This window comes from Pelobates fuscus, chromosome 10, assembly GCF_036172605.1.
Source record: "Pelobates fuscus isolate aPelFus1 chromosome 10, aPelFus1.pri, whole genome shotgun sequence".
Lineage (NCBI taxonomy): Eukaryota > Metazoa > Chordata > Amphibia > Anura > Pelobatidae > Pelobates > Pelobates fuscus.
Genome location: NC_086326.1, coordinates 41236302 through 41256156, shown reverse-complemented (window position 1 = coordinate 41256156; position 19855 = coordinate 41236302). Strand labels below are relative to the sequence as shown.

At 44.8% G+C, this 19855-nt stretch overlaps 3 protein-coding genes across 3 annotated transcripts in view; 2 read left to right on the top strand and 1 right to left on the bottom strand.

Annotated features, from left to right (window-relative positions):
• LOC134574719 (M-phase inducer phosphatase 1-A-like) overlaps positions 1-4055 on the top strand; it is a 35042-nt gene extending 30987 nt beyond the window's left edge. Inside the window, exon 12 of the mRNA XM_063433820.1 lies at positions 3683-4055. Within this exon, the coding sequence (XP_063289890.1) occupies positions 3683-3856 (174 nt within the window). The 3' untranslated portion in view covers positions 3857-4055. The remainder of the gene's footprint in view (positions 1-3682) is intronic.
• Positions 1-19855, bottom strand: part of LOC134575555 (tumor necrosis factor receptor superfamily member 1A-like) — a 486416-nt gene that overhangs the window by 397414 nt on the left and 69147 nt on the right. The gene's annotated exons all lie outside the window — the stretch shown is intronic.
• Positions 8355-18341, top strand: PGAM1 (phosphoglycerate mutase 1). The gene is made up of 4 exons (XM_063433605.1): positions 8355-8562; positions 14932-15206; positions 15970-16150; positions 17144-18341. Exons 1-4 carry the CDS (start codon positions 8424-8426, stop codon positions 17311-17313), a joined length of 765 nt encoding a protein of 254 aa, XP_063289675.1. The 5' UTR covers positions 8355-8423; the 3' UTR covers positions 17314-18341.

Below are 19855 nucleotides of genomic sequence, written 5' to 3'. Positions count from 1 at the left end.
CTGTGTTTGAGGGGTGCTGTGTGTGATGTGTGTGAGGGTGCTGTGTATGTGTGTTAGGATGCTGTGCATGTGTGTGAGGGTGCTGTGTGTGATGTGTTTAAGGGTGTGTGATTTGTGTGTGAGGCTGCTGTGTTTAAGGGTGCATTGTGTGTGATTTGTGTGTGAGGATGCTGAGTGTGATGTGTGTGAGAGTGCTGAGTGTGATGTGTGAGAGTGCTGAGTGTGATGTGTGTGAGAGTGCTGTGTGTGATGTGTGTGAAGGGTGTGAGAGCGCTGTGTGTGACGGGTGTGAGAGCGCTGTGCAGGGCCGGTGCTTGGATTTTTAGGTACATAGGCGAAGATGCATTTTTCCACTCCCCCCTCCCCCCCAAAAAACATCTTCACCTATGTGCCTCTTAACCAGCCCCTCTCCCCTCCCCTCCCATTAATGATCCCTTCCCTGTCCCTTAGTGTTCTTCTCCCCTACCCCCTCTTTTCCCTGTCTCTTGGTGTTTCTCTCCCATTCCCTCCCTGTCCCTTGGTGCACCCCACACCCCTTTAGTGGTCACACTCCCCTTCCTGGTGTGTCAGTGTGTACAGAGTGTAGCGGAGCGGAGCGCGGTACAGGAGCTTCAGTTTTCTGTACCCGGCCGAACTGACAGGGAGTGCTCTCTCTGTGAGCACCTCCTGTCAGTCTGGCCAGGTACAGGAAACAGAAGCTCCTGTACCGCGCTCCGCTACACTCTGTACACACTGACAGTCACACACTCAATGACAAACACACAGACGTCACTGACAGACACAGACTCATTGATCTGACACACACTCATTCATTGACACTGACAGACCCACACTGATTGACACTCATTGACAGACACACTGATAGTCACACACAGACTCAATGACAAACATACTCTCACTGCTTTGACAGACACACACTCATACACTGACAAACACACTCATCATACACTGACAGACACACTCATACACTCACATGCACACACACAGACGCACTCACACACACGCTGTCACTCACAGACACACACTGTCACTCACAGACGCACACACTGTCACTCACAGACGCACACACTGTCACTCACAGACGCACACGCTGTCACTCACAGAAGCACACACTCTGTCACTCACAGACGCACACTGTCACTCACAGACGCACACTGTCACTCACAGACGCACACTGTCACTCACAGACGCACACTCTGTCACTCACAGACACACACACTGTCACTCACAGACACACACTCTGTCACTCACAGACACATACACTCACACACAGACACATACACTCACACACACACAGACACATACACTCACACAGACACATACACTCACACACACACACACACACACACAGACACTCACACACACACACACAGACACATACACTCACACACACAGACACATACACTCACACACACAGACACATACACTCACACACACACACACACACACACAGACACATACACTCACACACACACAGACACATACACTCACACACACACACACACAGACACACACACATTATTTTATAAATAAATATTTGCCACCCAGCCTCCCTACCTGGAGAGCTGGTGTGGATGATGAATCCTTCCCTGGGGTCCAGTGGGGCTGCTGGGCGGCGTGCGGCTGTGCTGAGATCAGACGCGGCGAGGGAGCTCTAACCTCTCTGCTCTGCTCCCTCGCGCGCTGCCTGTCTGCTGATATCGCGGGAGCCGGAATATGACGTCATATTCCGGCTCCCGCGGTATCAGCAGACAGGCAGCGCGCGAGGGAGCAGAGCAGAGAGGTTAGAGCTCCCTCGCCGCGTCTGATCTCAGCACAGCCGCACACAGCACCGGGGGCCGAGATGGTGGCCCGGCAGGAGGGAGAGCTTCCCTCCTGCCGGTCACTGAAATCTTGCGCCCCCAGAGCCCGTGCGCCCTAAGACGGCCGCCTGTGCCGCCTTATGGACGCGCCGGCCCTGGCGCTGTGTGTGACGGGTGTGTGACGGGTGTGTGACGGGTGTGAGAGCGCTGTGTGTGATGGGTGTGAGAGTGCTGTGTGTGACGGGTGTGAGAGCGCTGTGTGTGACGGGTGTGAGAGCGCTGTGTGAGATGGGTGTGAGAGTGCTGTGTGTGATACAGGTGTGAGTTCTGTGTGTGATGGGTGTGAGTGCTGTGTGTGAGAGTGCTGTGTGTGTGATGTGTGTGTGATGTGTGTGAGAGTGCTGTGTGTGACGGATTGTGTGTTGGGGGGGTAAAAAAAAAAAAAACTAATTAGCAGGCATTATGTCCCCCCCTCCCTTCTTACCTTTAGCCTGGGCGGGGGAGGGGGGGCGGCATAGTGGTACCAAGGAGAGGCGGGGGGGACCGGCACTCGCAGTCGCACACCATACCTGGTGGTCCAGTGGGTGAGGGAACTCTAGCCTGCGGGCTAGAGTTCACTCTCGCGAGAGGAACCCGGCGGAGCTGCAAGATAGATCCTCTCCCTCCCTCCCCAGCCGCAGGTCTATTTAAGTGGGCCGGTGAAGGAGATCTTTGATCTCCCCACCGGCCCGTCATGGCACACAGCGGGGCCGGCGCTCAGATAGTGCCGGCCCTGCATAGACCGGCAGGGGAGATCCTGGGACCTCCCCTGCCGGCCTCGGCCCATGGCAACCGCGCCACACCGGGCATTTGCCCGGTGTGCCCGATGGCCAGTCCGGGCCTGGCCCCCACCCACCGCTCAGGGGTGGGGGCCAGGGGGTAGGACACTCACTTACCCAGGGGTGCCAAGAACGTAGATCCCCAGATGTTTTAAAACTACAGCTTCCATCATGCTTTGTCATTCTAAAAGCATTCCAAAGGCATGCAAAGCATCAAGCGAGTTGTAGTTCTACAACATCTGGGGATCTACCTTTTGGGCACCTGTGCACTAAACAATTCCAATCAAATGGCAACTACAGACCACTCTATTTGTAGACAAAGCCGAGGTTCTGTACTGAGCCATTTGATGTGAATGCTATTTTCTGACAGCAAGAAGCCCAATTATTAAGTACTTTAAATGAACTGCCAACAAGAGATGCAGTGTCACTTGAATACCAACTAGACCAGGGATAGGCAACCTTCGGCTCTCCAAATGTTTTGGAATACACCTCCTATGATGCTTTGCCAGCATTATCTGTGTAAGAGCATTATGGGGGATGTAGTCCACAACATCTGGAGAGCCGAAGGTTGCCTATCCCTGAACTAGACAATATAATGCTTTTCTAAAGAGCTATGCCATCTGCAGGTCAATTGAACAAGGGAAATATACTCCAGATTTCAGATATTTCAGCTGCATCCTGCTGGCTATAAAAATAGGTTATCTTTATTTTTAAACATTTAATGGATATTTGTGATAAATAACATAAAAAAAGTGTTTATCCCAGATAACTGACTGGCATTACCATCGCAAAGGGCATCATGATATGCAATTATATTTCTGCAAATTATTTACCTACAACAAATTGCCTTCTGTAGATGAATTATTTGTAAAAATGTCCTAACAATATCAAATAATTTGGAAAGTGTATTCAATTGAGTCCTATATAGGCAATCGTACAGCTGGTATAAGTTATTATCTATACATGTAATGAATTCCATCAACGAGAGGTTATTTGACAGTAGAAAACCATTTGATCCTATCTGATATTGATTCAAATTTAATGTAAATTTTTTGTTAACAGGTTCTTTGTGAACCACAAGGTTATGTGAACATGCTGCACAGGGATTTCCAGGATCACCTAAAGCAATACCATCGCAAGAAAAACTCATTTGCACCGCACCGGGTCCGAAAAGAACTTTTCAAACCTCAGTCCACAAACAAAATCATGAACCAAGTGAAATCTCTAAAATCTTAAAGAAGATTAAAAAAATTGCATTTAAAAGGAAAAGAAAACTGGTCATGTGATAAGACCTTTACTAGACTTTTATAACAGAGATGCTTCAAGCCATATTTTGCTGGAATAGAATGTCACCCTTCTATGATCTGTTACAATGACACAGTATTGCTATACAGTATATGGCTGGGATACATTCCTTCACCATCATAGACTTTGGAAATCATGGCAGCATATGAAGGATAGTGATTATTATTTATTACTGTTATTATTATTATTATTTATAGAACCAACAAGTCCTACACCTCTAAAAACATTATATTAAAAGTGTAAAAAAAAATTGATGGATTGACAAATAACTGTTTAGTATTTTAACTGTGAATAGTACATCACCATTACAGCAATTATTAGTTTAAAAGCCTTTTTAATTTTGCTGTTAGGGATTTCATTGTGTGGATTTGGTTTAAGGTAACGGCTACTTTTTGAGGGTGCATGGAGTTTGGGTCCCCCTAACCATTTTGTCCACTTTCAAGGTAATACCCTCCTTGGTTATGGGATACACCTGCACTGAGCATGTTGTGGGAGGTAACTCCCTCCACTCTCAGCAAGTCCACAATGTCTGCAGTATCCTTATTAGTTTATTGGACTATCCATATTGGCTACTGACCGTTAGCCGTGTATTCGAAGTATGCTACGGGCCTATAATACGGCTCCATGCTATAAAATGTGCGTTACTGTGATGGTGCTGCTGTGCTATAATGATAATGTATGCTATTTTAAACTCGGTGTTCTGATGGCATTATTTTAAAAGTAATAGATGTTTAGGGCAGCCTGTGGAAATAAAACTTTAATCTAAAGGAAGAGCTAAACCTGTAGCACTGGAAAAGATCAATCATGAAAACAGGAGAAATGTCATTATATGCCTAGAACTGTTGTGGTTTTTAGTATGATTTATGAGTCTCTTTGAAAAGAGTTGTGAGAGAACGCTGAATACAGAGAGAGAGAGTCAAAGTTTTTGTGGCTGTGAGATTGAGCGATGTGGGGCAGTTTGTGAAAGATCTTCTGAAACACTGTATGAGGAGAAATTATTCATGAATGCAGATATGTAAGACGTAGCAGAGCTGAAGTGGAATTTATTAGTCTGTGTACAAAGTATATTTAGTATTTACGCAGAGTGATGTAGCAGCAGTGTGTCATTTGAGTTGAGTCAAATGATGGTTTTTAAGGCTGAAAAAGCGAATCAGAATTTTTGTGGTATCTTCAGTGACAAATACCGAGAAATATTCTCAAGGTGACACAAACGTACAAACGTGAAAAGAGAGGAAGAGTATAATAAAATATGAGATGGAATGACTAATGCTTAGTTAGCTGGTGATATTTACTAATGTTATCTGAGTGCATGCAAAGAATTTAAAGGGTTACTCCCACCAAAAAAAATGTGTTTTAAGAAAACACTGTTTTTGGTCAGAGTAACTTTTCCTATCCTGATGCAATTTTCGCATCCAGCGTCGCAGAAGCGCCTCTAGCGGCTGTCAGGAAGGCAGCCACTAGAGGCTGGATTAACTGTGCAATGTAAACATAACAGTTTCTCTGAAACTGCTATGTTTACATCTGAAGGGTTAAAACCTGGGGGACCTGGCACCCAGACCACTTCATTTAGCTGAAGTGGTCTGGGTGACTACAGTGTCCCTTTATGATATTATTGTCTCAAATGCAACATATTTTAATCTAATAAAATGTATTAAACATTCAGTGTTCTAACATGTTGCCATGCTATCAGAGACTGTAAGATATAGAGAAAGGTAAATTGTATCTGGAAATATCCTGCAGAATTCCTTTGGGAAGTTTGATGAGCCATTAACCTTGATAATTCCCATTAGGTCAGAGAAGCCATGAGAAATTCACATAGCTACAAAAGCAAAACACACGTAGTACATTTGTACTGTTATGTGGAGACTTAACCTTTTAGTGCTATGGTAGTTATACGTTTCTCATCCTTTTGGTACTGTAGAGGTTAAATACAAAAAAAAAACAAATTTTAAGCAAAGATGGATCTCACAGGGCCCTAGGCAGGATACCTTTCTTGGGACCCCCCATTCATTCTCCGCATAGGGATGGTGAATGGGAAAAAACTAATTCCTGATTTTGTGGCCCTTGTCGAACCCCTGGGCCTAAGCTGGTCGCCTACAGTTAATATTCTTACTGTTAATATTGCTCTGATATAAAGTATTGTAAAGATGAACATGTTGATTTCATAGACAAAGTGGGTAGCTGCTTAACCCCTTAAGGACCAAACTCCTGGAATAAAAGGGAATTATGACGTGTCAGACATGTCATGTGTCCTTAAGGGGTTAAAGGGACCAGTAGGGGCTGGAATCTAAATTGGGTTGATTATATACCTGTCTATGTATTGTTTCATTCTAATTTAAATCAATAACTGTAAAAGCAATGAGATAACTTAAAAGGTCCAATACTAATACCAATAAAGGTCAGTGTAGTGGATATGGTGAAATAATTCTATGGACGCAGTTTTACATTTTATTGTCAAACATTTTGGATGTTTGACGAGCAAGGCTCTCCCTGACACACAGAATCCACTCTCTCTTCAAGAGTTTACACTTCTACATTAACAGAATCAATATGGTCCTGATATTGATAATTTGCAGACAGGAAACAAAGCTGATGTGGAGATTTTTTTTTTATTGTGGCTACTTCAACCTAAAAATATAAAAATAATATTAAATCAATAAATGCAACTAATACAGGATTTAACTGCAGACTAAAAGAAGAAAAACTACCACAATAAGAGGACATAGTCTTGAATTAGAGGGGCAAAGGTTTAAAAAAAATAACAGGAAGTATTACTTTACTGAGAGGGTAGTGGATGCATGGAATAGCCTTCCAGCTGAAGTGGTAGAGGTTAATACAGTGAAGGGGTTTAAGCATGCGTGGGATAGACATAAGGCTATCTTAGATATAAGAGACTAATGAAAGTATTTAGAAAATTGGGCAGACTAGATGGGCCGAATGGTTCTTATCTGCCGTCACATTCTATGTTTCTATGACTACAAAACAATAACTATTATAATCTCAATGTTCTCACTAGGAACACTTTCCAACTCAGCTCTCTGATGGGTGTGACACGAAAGGGGATGCTGTATATTTAAATAATTACACTGATTATCTCACCAGCAAATGTCTGCTTTCTAATGTAAGACATCGCCATGGAGACAGCCACGGAAGCGGTACTTTCCTGCAGTAATCCTGCCAAAAACTACAGAAATTAAATAAACTAAGGGTCTTATTTACTAAGCAGTGGATTGAAAACTGAATTGCAAAAAGTACAGACCAAAAGGGCCAGGCAAAAAAAAACATATATAGATAACACAGTTTTATTTTCTTAATAATGTAATTTGGATTTCAGTTCACTATAATTAACCATACAGTGGATAATGACAGTTTTCTGCAACATATTATGAAAAGATGCTGAAGGTCACGTCGCCCTCATCCTGCTACGTGCAGCACGTGTCCACAGAGCCTGGGAGGGACCACAAGCAGAGCTTCCCAGGGAGTTTGCCACAGGTAGGGACTCTGCTAAGAGCTCCTATCGCCATCTTTGAATAGGGCAATATTTCCACGAGGGACCTAGATTGCTAAATTACAATATACCTCTGCACAGGTGTGTATATGCACTGTATTATAAAGTCCAAGTATAACAAGAAGCTACAATAAAATAAATCAATTCATAAAAAACAAAAATAAATTCAAAAAACAAAAACCAAATATATCAGCTCGCAGCCAGCTATTTAAGTAATTAAGGCAGATTTATAACTCATTGAAGCAGATTTATAATGGGTGAACATTATTGGCGAAGACGTTAACTGTATATAGCCTCTAGACCAGGGGTCCTCAAACTCCGGCCCCCCAGATGTTGTTGAACTACAACTCCCATGATTCTTTGAATTACATAGATAGCCGGAGAATCATGGGAGTTGTAGTTCAGCAACATCTGGGGAGCCAGAGTTTGAGGACCCCTGCTCTAGACTGTAAACTCGTTTGAGCAAGGTCCTTATCAACCTATTGTTTCCGTAAAATGTTGTAATTGTCTCATTTATTGTTAAATTTACCTGTTTCATAATATTGTAAAACGCTACAGAATAAGTTGGCGCTATATAAATACCAATAAAAATAATAATAGCCATTGCTCTTCCTGAGCATAGACATTTTATTTATCTAAATAAATGTTATTGATGTAAATTTCCTCCTGGTGTCTTTTTTTCTACAGAAAAATTTGAAAGTGAGGGTTATGCTCTATTTTAGCAGATTTTGAGGGGTACTTAAATTCGATTAGTTAACTATTCAAGACATTGCTTTGCCAGCAGCAAACATGGCCGAAACGGATCTATCCCTACACGACCGCTGACACTCGTGCGCATGCGCAGTAAGAGACGCCAGTTCCTTGGCAGTAACTAGGTTGCTAGGGAGCGTGACGTCACGTCACGCCCATTCGGTGATCGTTTTGGCGCATGCGCACAGGCTCCGCCTTTACTGTAGTCCGCAGTGTGACAGCCGGGGAGCAGAGCAAGCCATGGCCGCTTACAAGTTAGTCCTGATCCGCCACGGAGAGAGCACCTGGAACAATGAGAACCGCTTCAGCGGCTGGTACGACGCGGATCTCAGCGCCACCGGCCTGCACGAGGCAAAGAGAGGGGGACAGGCTCTGAAAGGTACCCTGCAAGGGGCAGATAGCAGGGACTGGGGGGGCAGATAGCAGGGACTGGGGGGGCAGATAGCAGGGACTGGGGGGGCAGATAGCAGGGGACTGGACGGGGACAGGCTCGGAAAGGTACCCTGCAAGGGGCAGATAGCAGGGACTGGGGGGGCAGATAGCAGGGGACTGGACGGGGACAGGCTCGGAATGGTACCCTGCAAGGGGCAGATAGCAGGGGACTGGACGCGGACAGGCTCGGAAAGGTACCCTGCAAGGGGCAGATAGCAGGGACTGGGGGGCAGATAGCAGGGGACTGGACGGGGACAGGCTCGGAAAGGTACCCTGCAAGGGGCAGATAGCAGGGACTGGGGGGAGGACAGGCTCTGAAAGGTACCCTGCAAAGGGCAGATAGCAGGGACTGGGGGGAGGACAGGCTCTGAAAGGTACCCTGCAAAGGGCAGATAGCAGGGACTGGGGGGAGGACAGGCTCTGAAAGGTACCCTGCAAGGGGCAGATAGCAGGGACTGGGGGGAGGACAGGCTCTGAAAGGTACCCTGCAAGGGGCAGATAGCAGGGACTGGGGGGAGGACAGGCTCTGAAAGGTACCCTGCAAGGGGCAGATAGCAGGGACTGGGGGGAGGACAGGCTCTGAAAGGTACCCTGCAAGGGGCAGATAGCAGGGACTGGGGGGAGGACAGGCTCTGAAAGGTACCCTGCAAGGGGCAGATAGCAGGGACTGGGGGGGGACAGGCTCTGAAAGGTACCCTGCAAGGGGCAGATAGCAGGGACTGGGGGGACAGGCTCTGAAAGGTACCCTGCAAGGGGCAGATAGCAGGGACTGGGGGGACAGGCTCTGAAAGGTACCCTGCAAGGGGCAGATAGCAGGGACTGGGGGGACAGGCTCTGAAAGGTACCCTGCAAGGGGCAGATAGCAGGGACTGGGGGGGCAGATAGCAGGGGACTGGACAGGGACAGGCTCGGAATGGTACCCTGCAAGGGGCAGATAGCAGGGGACAGGCTCGGAAAGGTACCCTGCAAGGGGCAGATAGCAGGGACTGGGGGGCAGATAGCAGGGGACTGGACGGGGACAGGCTCGGAAAGGTACCCTGCAAGGGGCAGATAGCAGGGACTGGGGGGGCAGATAGCAGGGGACTGGACGGGGACAGGCTCGGAAAGGTACCCTGCAAGGGGCAGATAGCAGGGACTGGGGGGGCAGATAGCAGGGGACTGGACGGGGACAGGCTCGGAAAGGTACCCTGCAAGGGGCAGATAGCAGGGACTGGGGGGGCAGATAGCAGGGGACTGGACGGGGACAGGCCTCGGAAAGGTACCCTGCAAGGGGCAGATAGCAGGGACTGGGGGGGCAGATAGCAGGGGACTGGACGGGGACAGGCTCGGAAAGGTACCCTGCAAGGGGCAGATAGCAGGGGACTGGGGGGGCAGATAGCAGGGGACTGGACGGGGACAGGCTCGGAAAGGTACCCTGCAAGGGGCAGATAGCAGGGACTGGGGGGGCAGATAGCAGGGGACTGGACGGGGACAGGCTCGGAAAGGTACCCTGCAAGGGGCAGATAGCAGGGGACTGGACGGGGACCGGCTCGGAAAGGTACCCTGCAAGGGGCAGATAGCAGGGGACTGGACGGGGACCGGCTCGGAAAGGTACCCTGCAAGGGGCAGATAGCAGGGGACTGGACGGGGACCGGCTCGGAAAGGTACCCTGCAAGTGGCAGATAGCAGGGGACTGGACGGGGACCGGCTCGGAAAGGTACCCTGCAAGGGGCAGATAGCAGGGGACTGGACGGGGACCGGCTCGGAAAGGTACCCTGCAAGGGGCAGATAGCAGGGGACTGGACGGGGACCGGCTCGGAAAGGTACCCTGCAAGGGGCAGATAGCAGGGGACTGGACGGGGACCGGCTCGGAAAGGTTCCATGCAAGGGGCAGATAGCAGGGGACTGGACGGGGACCGGCTCGGAAAGGTACCCTGCAAGGGGCAGATAGCAGGGGACTGGACGGGGACCGGCTCGGAAAGGTACCCTGCAAGGGGCAGATAGCAGGGGACTGGACGGGGACCGGCTCGGAAAGGTACCCTGCAAGGGGCAGATAGCAGGGCACTGGACGGGGACCGGCTCGGAAAGGTACCCTGCAAGGGGCAGATAGCAGGGCACTGGACGGGGACCGGCTCGGAAAGGTACCCTGCAAGGGGCAGATAGCAGGGCACTGGACGGGGACCGGCTCGGAAAGGTAGCCTGCAAGGGGCAGATAGCAGGGACTGGGGGGACAGGCTCTGAAAGGTACCCTGCAAGGGGCAGATAGCAGGGGACTGGGGGGGACAGGCTCTGAAAGGTACCCTTCAAGGGGCAGATAGCAGGGGACTGGGGGGGGGGGGGGACAGGCTCTGAAAGGTACCCTGCAAGGGGCAGATAGCAGGGGACTGGGGGGGGGACAGGCTCGGAAAGGTACCCTGCAAGGGGCAGATAGCAGGGGACTGGACGGGGACCGGCTCGGAAAGGTACCCTGCAAGGGGCAGATAGCAGGGGACTGGACGGGGACCGGCTCGGAAAGGTACCCTGCAAGGGGCAGATAGCAGGGGACTGGACGGGGACCGGCTCGGAAAGGTACCCTGCAAGGGGCAGATAGCAGGGGACTGGACGGGGACCGGCTCGGAAAGGTACCCTGCAAGGGGCAGATAGCAGGGGACTGGACGGGGACCGGCTCGGAAAGGTACCCTGCAAGGGGCAGATAGCAGGGGACTGGACGGGGACCGGCTCGGAAAGGTACCCTGCAAGGGGCAGATAGCAGGGGACTGGACGGGGACCGGCTCGGAAAGGTACCCTGCAAGGGGCAGATAGCAGGGGACTGGACGGGGACCGGCTCGGAAAGGTACCCTGCAAGGGGCAGATAGCAGGGGACTGGACGGGGACCGGCTCGGAAAGGTACCCTGCAAGGGGCAGATAGCAGGGGACTGGACGGGGACCGGCTCGGAAAGGTACCCTTCAAGGGGCAGATAGCAGGGACTGGAGGGGCAGGCGCTGAAAGTTACCTTGCGGGGGTTTGGGGGAGCAGTGCCCTCCTGTGGGCCGTAGAAGGGCACCAGAGCCCCCACTGTGAACTGTGGATACAGAGCAATTATGCCACAGAACTCCAAATAGGGCGCAGTCACCATGGAAACCAGTGGAATGTCGTGCAAATTGCTCAGAATGTTCAGATTTTCCATCAGAATTGCTCATAATACATTACTCCCTCCTCATGGCTATAATCAAAAAGAGCAATTTGTGTAGGAGAAACTAAAAATTAAGAAATTAGGGCAATGTTCATTTATGTTACCATAGTGAAAACAACCCATCTATTATCATTATTACTATTATTATTTAGACATCTTCCACAGTACTTTACAGTTTTTAAAGTGTAATATTTAAAGCAGATCTATCCATCTATCCCTTCAGGGGTCTTTGCATATTTTGTAGATCTCTGTCTAATGACACTAATATAATAATAGGTGTTGCTACGCAGAACTGAATGTTCTGTGTGTTTTCTAACACTCCCAATGCAGCCATATTAAAACATCAATCTGTGAGAAAGGACATATCTGCCTGGATGAGGTTGACCTTTAATGTCCTCTATCTCACTCTGCTCATCAGTATATTTTAGTCGTATCGATTTATTGATCATTGCCAGGTGCTTGATGTGTGGTCTTTAATTTATGTCCAGCGGCATACAGAAAGTCTATTCAAATTTCAGCAGATTTATTTTTTCCACTTGTAAGTTTATTGGTGATTTTCCATAACATTGATATAGGGTACAAAATGCAAACATGAGGCTGAAAAATTCTATTTCCACATAGAATCCTCCTATGGGCTGTTCAAGTAAAAGCATGTCTTCTTAGTGGAACAGCCAGGGGGATACCATTTATTCAGATATTAGAGAGCGAAAAATAGGCCTGATTCATCTTTTATTTGATCAGTAGAAGACAGCACGAGGTCAGTGAGTCAGAAATACATAATTCTAGAACCAACTGATGGCCCTATGCTCATTCAAAATCATACATTTCTCAAGAAACCGTAACTAATTATTCTAGAAATCTGGGTTTGACCCTATGTAGAATCACTGAGATAACCTTTATGTGGCTAGTCATTTTACATGGTGGTTAAGTGCATACATCACATTTTCCATTAGCAGTACAGAGCATTATAGCCTGATATTTTGCACGTTTTAGGGGCTTGTAGTAGAGAAATCTTTCATTTCCTTCTTCATATTACTCATTCAGGGGCCATCCCCACCCTTACTGACATGAATCACCGACAGTGTGTGTCGCAACGAAGTATAGTGAAAAAATTGCCCTCTGCAAAGGAACCTTAATATAAATACATGTACAACCTTTGTTCTAAGGGAATCCTCTCTAGACATGTGCAGCCTTTATAGTTTAAGAGTAATTTACATACATTTTAAAATATCAAAGTGGAACAGAATCTGGGCTTAAAATGTGCCAGTTTATTTAAATATAGAAGAAGGCTTTAAAAATAAATAAATAAATACATTTTGACACGGTCATCTCATTTTCTCATTTCCTTGTATGATAATTTTAATTTTGTTTACATAATAAATAATAATGACCTTTAATTTCTTCCCTCTGTCTTCTGTATGTCCGTATCCGAGATTTTCTCATATTGCCTAACAAGGAGAACCTGCATTTCATGTGTACAATGATCCCTGTCATACCCTGAGGGAGATGAGATAAATGACATGGAAAACTATGGTCTGCTGTCCTGGGGGTCAAAGTTCAAAGTCACCTAAAGTTCAGTGTACCAGGCATGTTAGAATGCAAGTAAAGAAAATACGGTGCACATATTTAATATTAACGTTTTACACCTATGCCTATTGCATTGAGGTAAACGAACTACAAAAGTGGCCTTTAAATCACCTGTACATCTAACTGTTTCCTGCCACAATTAAGGTTGCTTGATACACCATGTTTCCTGGGCATTATCACTCCTATTCTAGAGAAACCCTATAAGATCTGCCTTAAAGAGGCAATGTCACCCTTCCCTGAAAAAATTAGTATTTCAAAGATACAATCTTAATGAAATACTTATATTGACTGTGTTGGCATTCCACTGAAATTCCAACCCAGATAATAGATATATTTAGACAAAGTAGGGAATTCTTGGTCTCAGTATTTCTCCTACGCCTGACACTTCTAGACATTGGGAGAAGCTGCCGCCATCTAGAAGCGTCAATGTTTCCACCCATCACCAGTGACGTCTATAGGGAATTGGCTTTATCTAAAGAGGATACCGCAGGACCCTCCAAAGATGTGCGATAGATGTGCGTCACTTGGCTAATTGCAACAATGGTACGTTCAGGAGCTACTGAAGACCTCAAAGCTTTCTGTAAGGCATTTGAAGTTTAAAAATAAGTTGATATTTACCTGCCAACAGTGAGTGAGTGCTCGCTCGTTAAAATGCATAATTTCATAATCTCTATAGTTTAGCTTTACGTGCAGATTCCTTTTCGTTTTCTGCAGTTTCATCACTTCAGAATGTGTTCATTATCTTAAGTTCCACACAACTTCTGGTAATACAGGAAGTGGTGAAACTCCATTTTAACAGTTTATATGTGCCTTTTTTATTTTCATTAATGAAATACTCTTGGCACCATAACACCTTAGTCTGTTAGGTTGTAATGGTTCATGTATGTATCTTATATTAAAAGAACATTATAGGGTCAGGAAAACAAACTTGCCTGCTTGGCTGACATAATTAGAGGTGAATCTCTGAGCTAATCACAATGCTTCCTCATAGGATTGACTGAGACTGTCAAGAAGGCAGATAAGGGGCAGAGCCAGCACAAGTCAAACACACACAGCCCTGGTCAATCAGCATCTCGTCATAGAGATGTATTGAAGCAACGCATCTCTATGAGGAAAGTTCAGTGTCTCCATGCAGAGGGTGGAGACACTGCATGGCAGTGCTGCACACTGTGCAGCACTGCCCCAGAAAGCACCTCTAGCAGACATCTGAGAAGTCACCAGTGTAGTTATCACTAGGCTGTAATGTAAACACTGCATTTCTCTGAAAAGACATTGTTTAGAGCAAAAATCCTGAAGAGAATGATTGTACCAACCAAAACAAATAAGCTGTAGTTGTTCTTGTGACTATAGTGTCCCTTTAAAGGGTCAAACCATTTATGAAGAGTTTCACCTCAAAGTTGTATAGCCCTGTGACTCTGCCTCTCTTCCGGGAAAATCCTCAAATTCAATGAGGAAGCCTCAGAATGGGTACTGGTGATAGACTGAGAGCATCAGCGTCTTCACATTGAGATAACTGTGAGAAAGGTTCACAGCGCTGTGCAGTATGTATTTACATGATTTTATTTTGTGTATTGTAGATGCTGGCTATGAGTTTGATATTTGCTATACATCTGTACTCAAGAGGGCAATTCGCACCTTATGGATCGCACTGGAGAGCATTGACCAGATGTGGCTACCTGTCATAAGAACATGGCGTCTTAACGAAAGGCATTATGGAGGCCTAACTGGTCTGAACAAATCAGAGACAGCCGCCAAACATGGAGAGGAGCAGGTGAAGATTTGGAGGCGATCATTTGACATTCCTCCTCCCTCCATGGATCCAGATCATCCTTATTATGATATCATCGCTAAGGTAAATCACCAATTATTTTAACAAAGCCTCTGATTTACTGACTTAAATATTCACTAAAATGTGAATTGCAGGGAATTTATTTTGAATTTTAAAACAAGGCCAAAATAGCCATTATATAAGTAAGGTGTAGCTAATGTTAACACATTAAGGACTATGCAAAATATCCTATATCAACATGGAGCACCCACTCATTTTGAGTATGTGGCTGTTTAGTGCTGCAGATGCAAAATAAGCCAGACATTCCAAGCTGACTTAGTCTTTACGACCATATTGTGATTATTAAAGTATTACATACATGATCCTTAAGCTATCTATATTTTGAATAATTTTCCTGGTTTACCTACAATCCGTACCTGCAAAAGTATCATGGGAGAGGGTCAGGTTTCGTGACATCCTTTGACTAGCTAAGCATCATGCGACTTATAGTTCAACAGCAAAAAGTTATCCATCTTAGAGGAATCTAGAGAACAACATATAGGGTTTTTCACTGAAGTGAGTATTCAGAGTGATTGAAAATAACTGAATTGGCAAAATTCAGCTATGGTTCCAGTTTGGCTACTTTGATTTTAAATTTAGAATTCTCATTTTAGTAAATAACCCTGATAGAGTTGAACAGGTATCAACCATGAAGCAGTTGGATTACTGTGATCATTTGTGACCAAACTAATGTAGATATTTAGAGATGAGCAGGTTTATTTTGGAATCTATGGTGGTTAGATTTTGTAGTTTGTTTAAGTCCGCTCGTATTTTTATTCGTGTCTAGGACCGTCGCTATGCAGACTTGACAGAAGACCAGCTCCCGAGCTGTGAGAGCCTAAAGGACACCATTGCCAGAGCCCTGCCTTTCTGGAACGATGAAATTGTCCCACAGGTCAAAGAAGGGAAACGAGTGTTGATTGCTGCTCATGGCAACAGCCTTAGAGGAATTGTCAAGCACCTTGAAGGTAAGTAGACTGACAACCATAATGTTTTAGACATAGTCTATCTTTATTCTTAACTGAGCTTGTGGTAGATATTGCAGTGGTGGGTGACCATTCTTTTGTATTCTATCATTAATAAGACACACTTCGTCTCATCTCATGTCCTTCCATTCAGTGTTAATACATTTTCAAGCAGTTTAATACCCACAGCCCGGCCACCCACCTAAGGTGTGGCTAAGGCAGAATTTACACACTTCCTTGTATCTATACCGATTTATACCTGCACTGGCCCTGTGATTGGCTGAGAGTGTCAGCTGACTGCATCCAGCCTATCACAGCTGCCCATTGCTATTCAGGCTAATGCCTCTTCATTATCCCAGGCAGCACAAAGAGGAATATGATGCTGGGGACTCTCATTTAGCCTTAAAACATTAATTAATCAATATTAGACTTAAGATCAGGCCAGTGACTAATTAAAGTATTTAGAAAATTGGGCAGACTAGATGGGCCGCCACATTCTATGTTTCTAAAAACAGTTTCATGATAAATGGAAGGAAAGTGACAGGGGACCTCAGACACTAAAACAACTTCAGTGAAATGAAGCGGTTATGTTGCCTTCAGTGTCCCTTCAAGGTCAAACCTTGAGAGCTTGTGGACAAGTTGGTTTAGACAAATCCGTAAAACGCTTAGCTAAGTGATTTTCCTAGCACCTCGCTCTGAAATAAATGTAGTTAAGACCGTCTGAAAAAGCATGTTTGTTTAACATTTCATCTGCTCCATGCACACATGCAAACTAAAACGTATAGTTCTCACGTAGGACCAAATCGTGTTAAAGAGATACTCCAGAAATTCACATGTGGCTAGGTTACAGTATTGCTTAGTTGTGTTTTGTTTTGTTTTTTTCCTTCTTCTTTGAAAGTGCCTCCTATGTGTCCACCAGCCTTCAACTGTATTGCTCCAGTGATGCAGCTTTATGTGATATCATTATTACTTTAATACCTAATTTCCTTTGTACAGGGATGTCTGAGGAGGCCATCATGGAGCTGAACTTGCCTACTGGCATCCCAATTGTTTATGAGCTGGACAAGAACCTGAAACCCATCAAGCCAATGCAGTTTCTTGGAGATGAAGAAACCGTGCGGAAGGCAATGGAAGCCGTCGCTGCCCAGGGAAAAGCAAAGAAGTAATCAGTCCGTGGAACAGAAGAAACAGTCATCACTTAGTTTACTTTACCCAAACACTTTGCAGCTAGGGATTCTGAAATACAGCCTAATGTGAGATCAGCATAACAGATTACTCATTGTTGCCTCTCTGACCCATTTCCATTCTGGGTTCTATACAATGCGTTTCAGTGAAATGCACAGTAAACCCTCCGTATAAGTGAATGCAATACAAAATGCGCTGTCTGTCCTTTTGTAATGCTTGTTCATAGGTCAGTGAATCAAAATCTGGTACCAGTGTGCTTAGATTGCTCCATGTGGAACTCATTTTTTTTTTTTTTTGATGCAGACTGAAAGACACTTGTACATTCCAAATTTATGAAAATGTACTTGGTGAAATTTTTTCTTTTTTTTTTTTTTTTGCATTCTAGTTTTTAGACCAAACCCTTTATAACGGTTATCTTTATACTTGGTTAGTGTCAACAAGATTTTATGAGTACATTCCAACAAGTATTTATTAATTCTATATTTTTTTATTTTAACTTCTTGCCAAGATACTGTAACTTGTGATTATTGTGAATTATTAAAATGTAGAGAAACTAACTCAACGCTCTGTTCCGGGATTCATGAAGTTGTTCATTGCGCACATGGTGACTCTACTATTGCACGTTGGACAATTGACTGATTTCTTATCTGATGGCTAATCTGCATCCGTGGAAGAACATTTAAAAGGTGATGATGAAATCTGTTTAAATTATGTCTGGTTCGAATTTTTACCTGGCTACATGTGCACATGGTCTGTATTTTAGTTATCCTATGGAAGCACTGAACCACGGTTAACTCTTTCCTGTCACTAGTGCTAGCAACACATGCATTTTATTGTAATGGCTGTGTTGTTTTGTTCCTCTCCTGTCTAAGTCTGTTCTCATGGAGATGATAAAGGCGCTGCTCTGCTGAAAGTGTATCCCAGTCTTTGCACATGTTTACTGTAGTTGTCTTTCATCAATGGAGATGTCATTATTTAATTTCAATAAAGGAGTGATGTGCAATCAAAACGTTATGTTCTGAACTCTTTATTTAAGAACTAGAGGTCGTATTAGTGGGACTCAATTATCCAACTAACATCAATTGGTGTATTGTTTGTGTAAACAAGAAAACAAACAGGAACTCGGGTTTCAAAGTTTTACGTGTATTGATGCAGAGTACACAAAATACCAAGGATATAAGAACTAACCATGCCTTGGTACTGCTAACAAATCCCTGTTGTCAAGGTTGGCATTAAAGGAACATCCCACTGCTTAAATTAAATATTAAAAAAATAAGATCTACCCTCAAATGAAAACTTGCATGTATTTAATTAAGCATTGTTTTCATTGGGGTTATATCTAAATACAGCTTGCAAAACATGTAGATCTCTTGTCTTCAGCCTTTGCAAGCTCTTCCCTTCTAACCCCGCCCAGACTTTCTGTGGCTGTCCAATCACAGACTTCCCAAAGCACCTCAATAAGAAGTATTTGCAAGGCAGGTAATATGGGTAATTACTGCATCTTGAGCTTATTTCCACTGAGCTCACCAAACCAAGAATTACCGGAGCTAGTTTTCTGTTTGAAAGCCAGGAGGGGTATAACCAGATAATTTATAAAAGTGTCAACTGAAATCTGCACTTTTCGTAACATGAAAAAAAGAGGAAAAGTGCATTAGGGGTCTGGAGATTCCCTTTAAATGACCTTAGCAATGTGGTTGTCTTAATTTCACATTATGAATTATTATTCATTCATTATTCCACTTTACAAATGAGAGGTGGGGCTGTTTCAGGATGCTGTGTTGACTCCTGGTTTCCCAAAACCGTCAAACATGAAAGTGGGGGACAGTACTCTAAGAATGTAGACAATATTACTTTTACTGAAAGTTATGGTCATGCTGCTTACAGTGTTTCTTTCATTTTGGAAGCTGCAGGTACCATAATAGTCTGCGTATGCAAAAACTAGTTCTATTTCAGTTATTTTGAGGTGCGAGACAAATGTTGTAGTAATTTCTATATATATCTGCACTTGTTTTTTTGCATAGACATTTGACATTTCTCAAAGGGACACTCCAGACATCTAAAGCACTTACAACTTGATAAAGAGTTTGTGTGAAATGCAGATCTTAATAGAAATTGACACTTTTATAAATTAACCTTGTTATTTGAGTGCCATGTTTAGTGTTCAAGAATTCCCTAAAATCTATTTAAATGTAATGCTACATCAGAATGTCACAGAGGGGCAGGTTAGAAACTAAATTGCGGCACCTAGTGGCGTGCTCACCACAGCGAGCGTTTGAGAAACATGGTATAGGAGCTGGTGCCTGATTATGTGAGTTACCATTTATTCAGTTAAGGTGGAAGTGATTTTACTGGTTTGCGTATTTCGATTTGTAATGTTCTGTGTGTCATATGTATGTTTCACATTGGAAGGGCTTGTTGAGAATGTCTTACAGAAGAATTTGTTTCAGCTACTAGCCCCAGCAACATGCGGATCCTCCTGTCTTCTAGTCAAGTCTAATCGAATTTCTGCATTCCAGTTTTTTT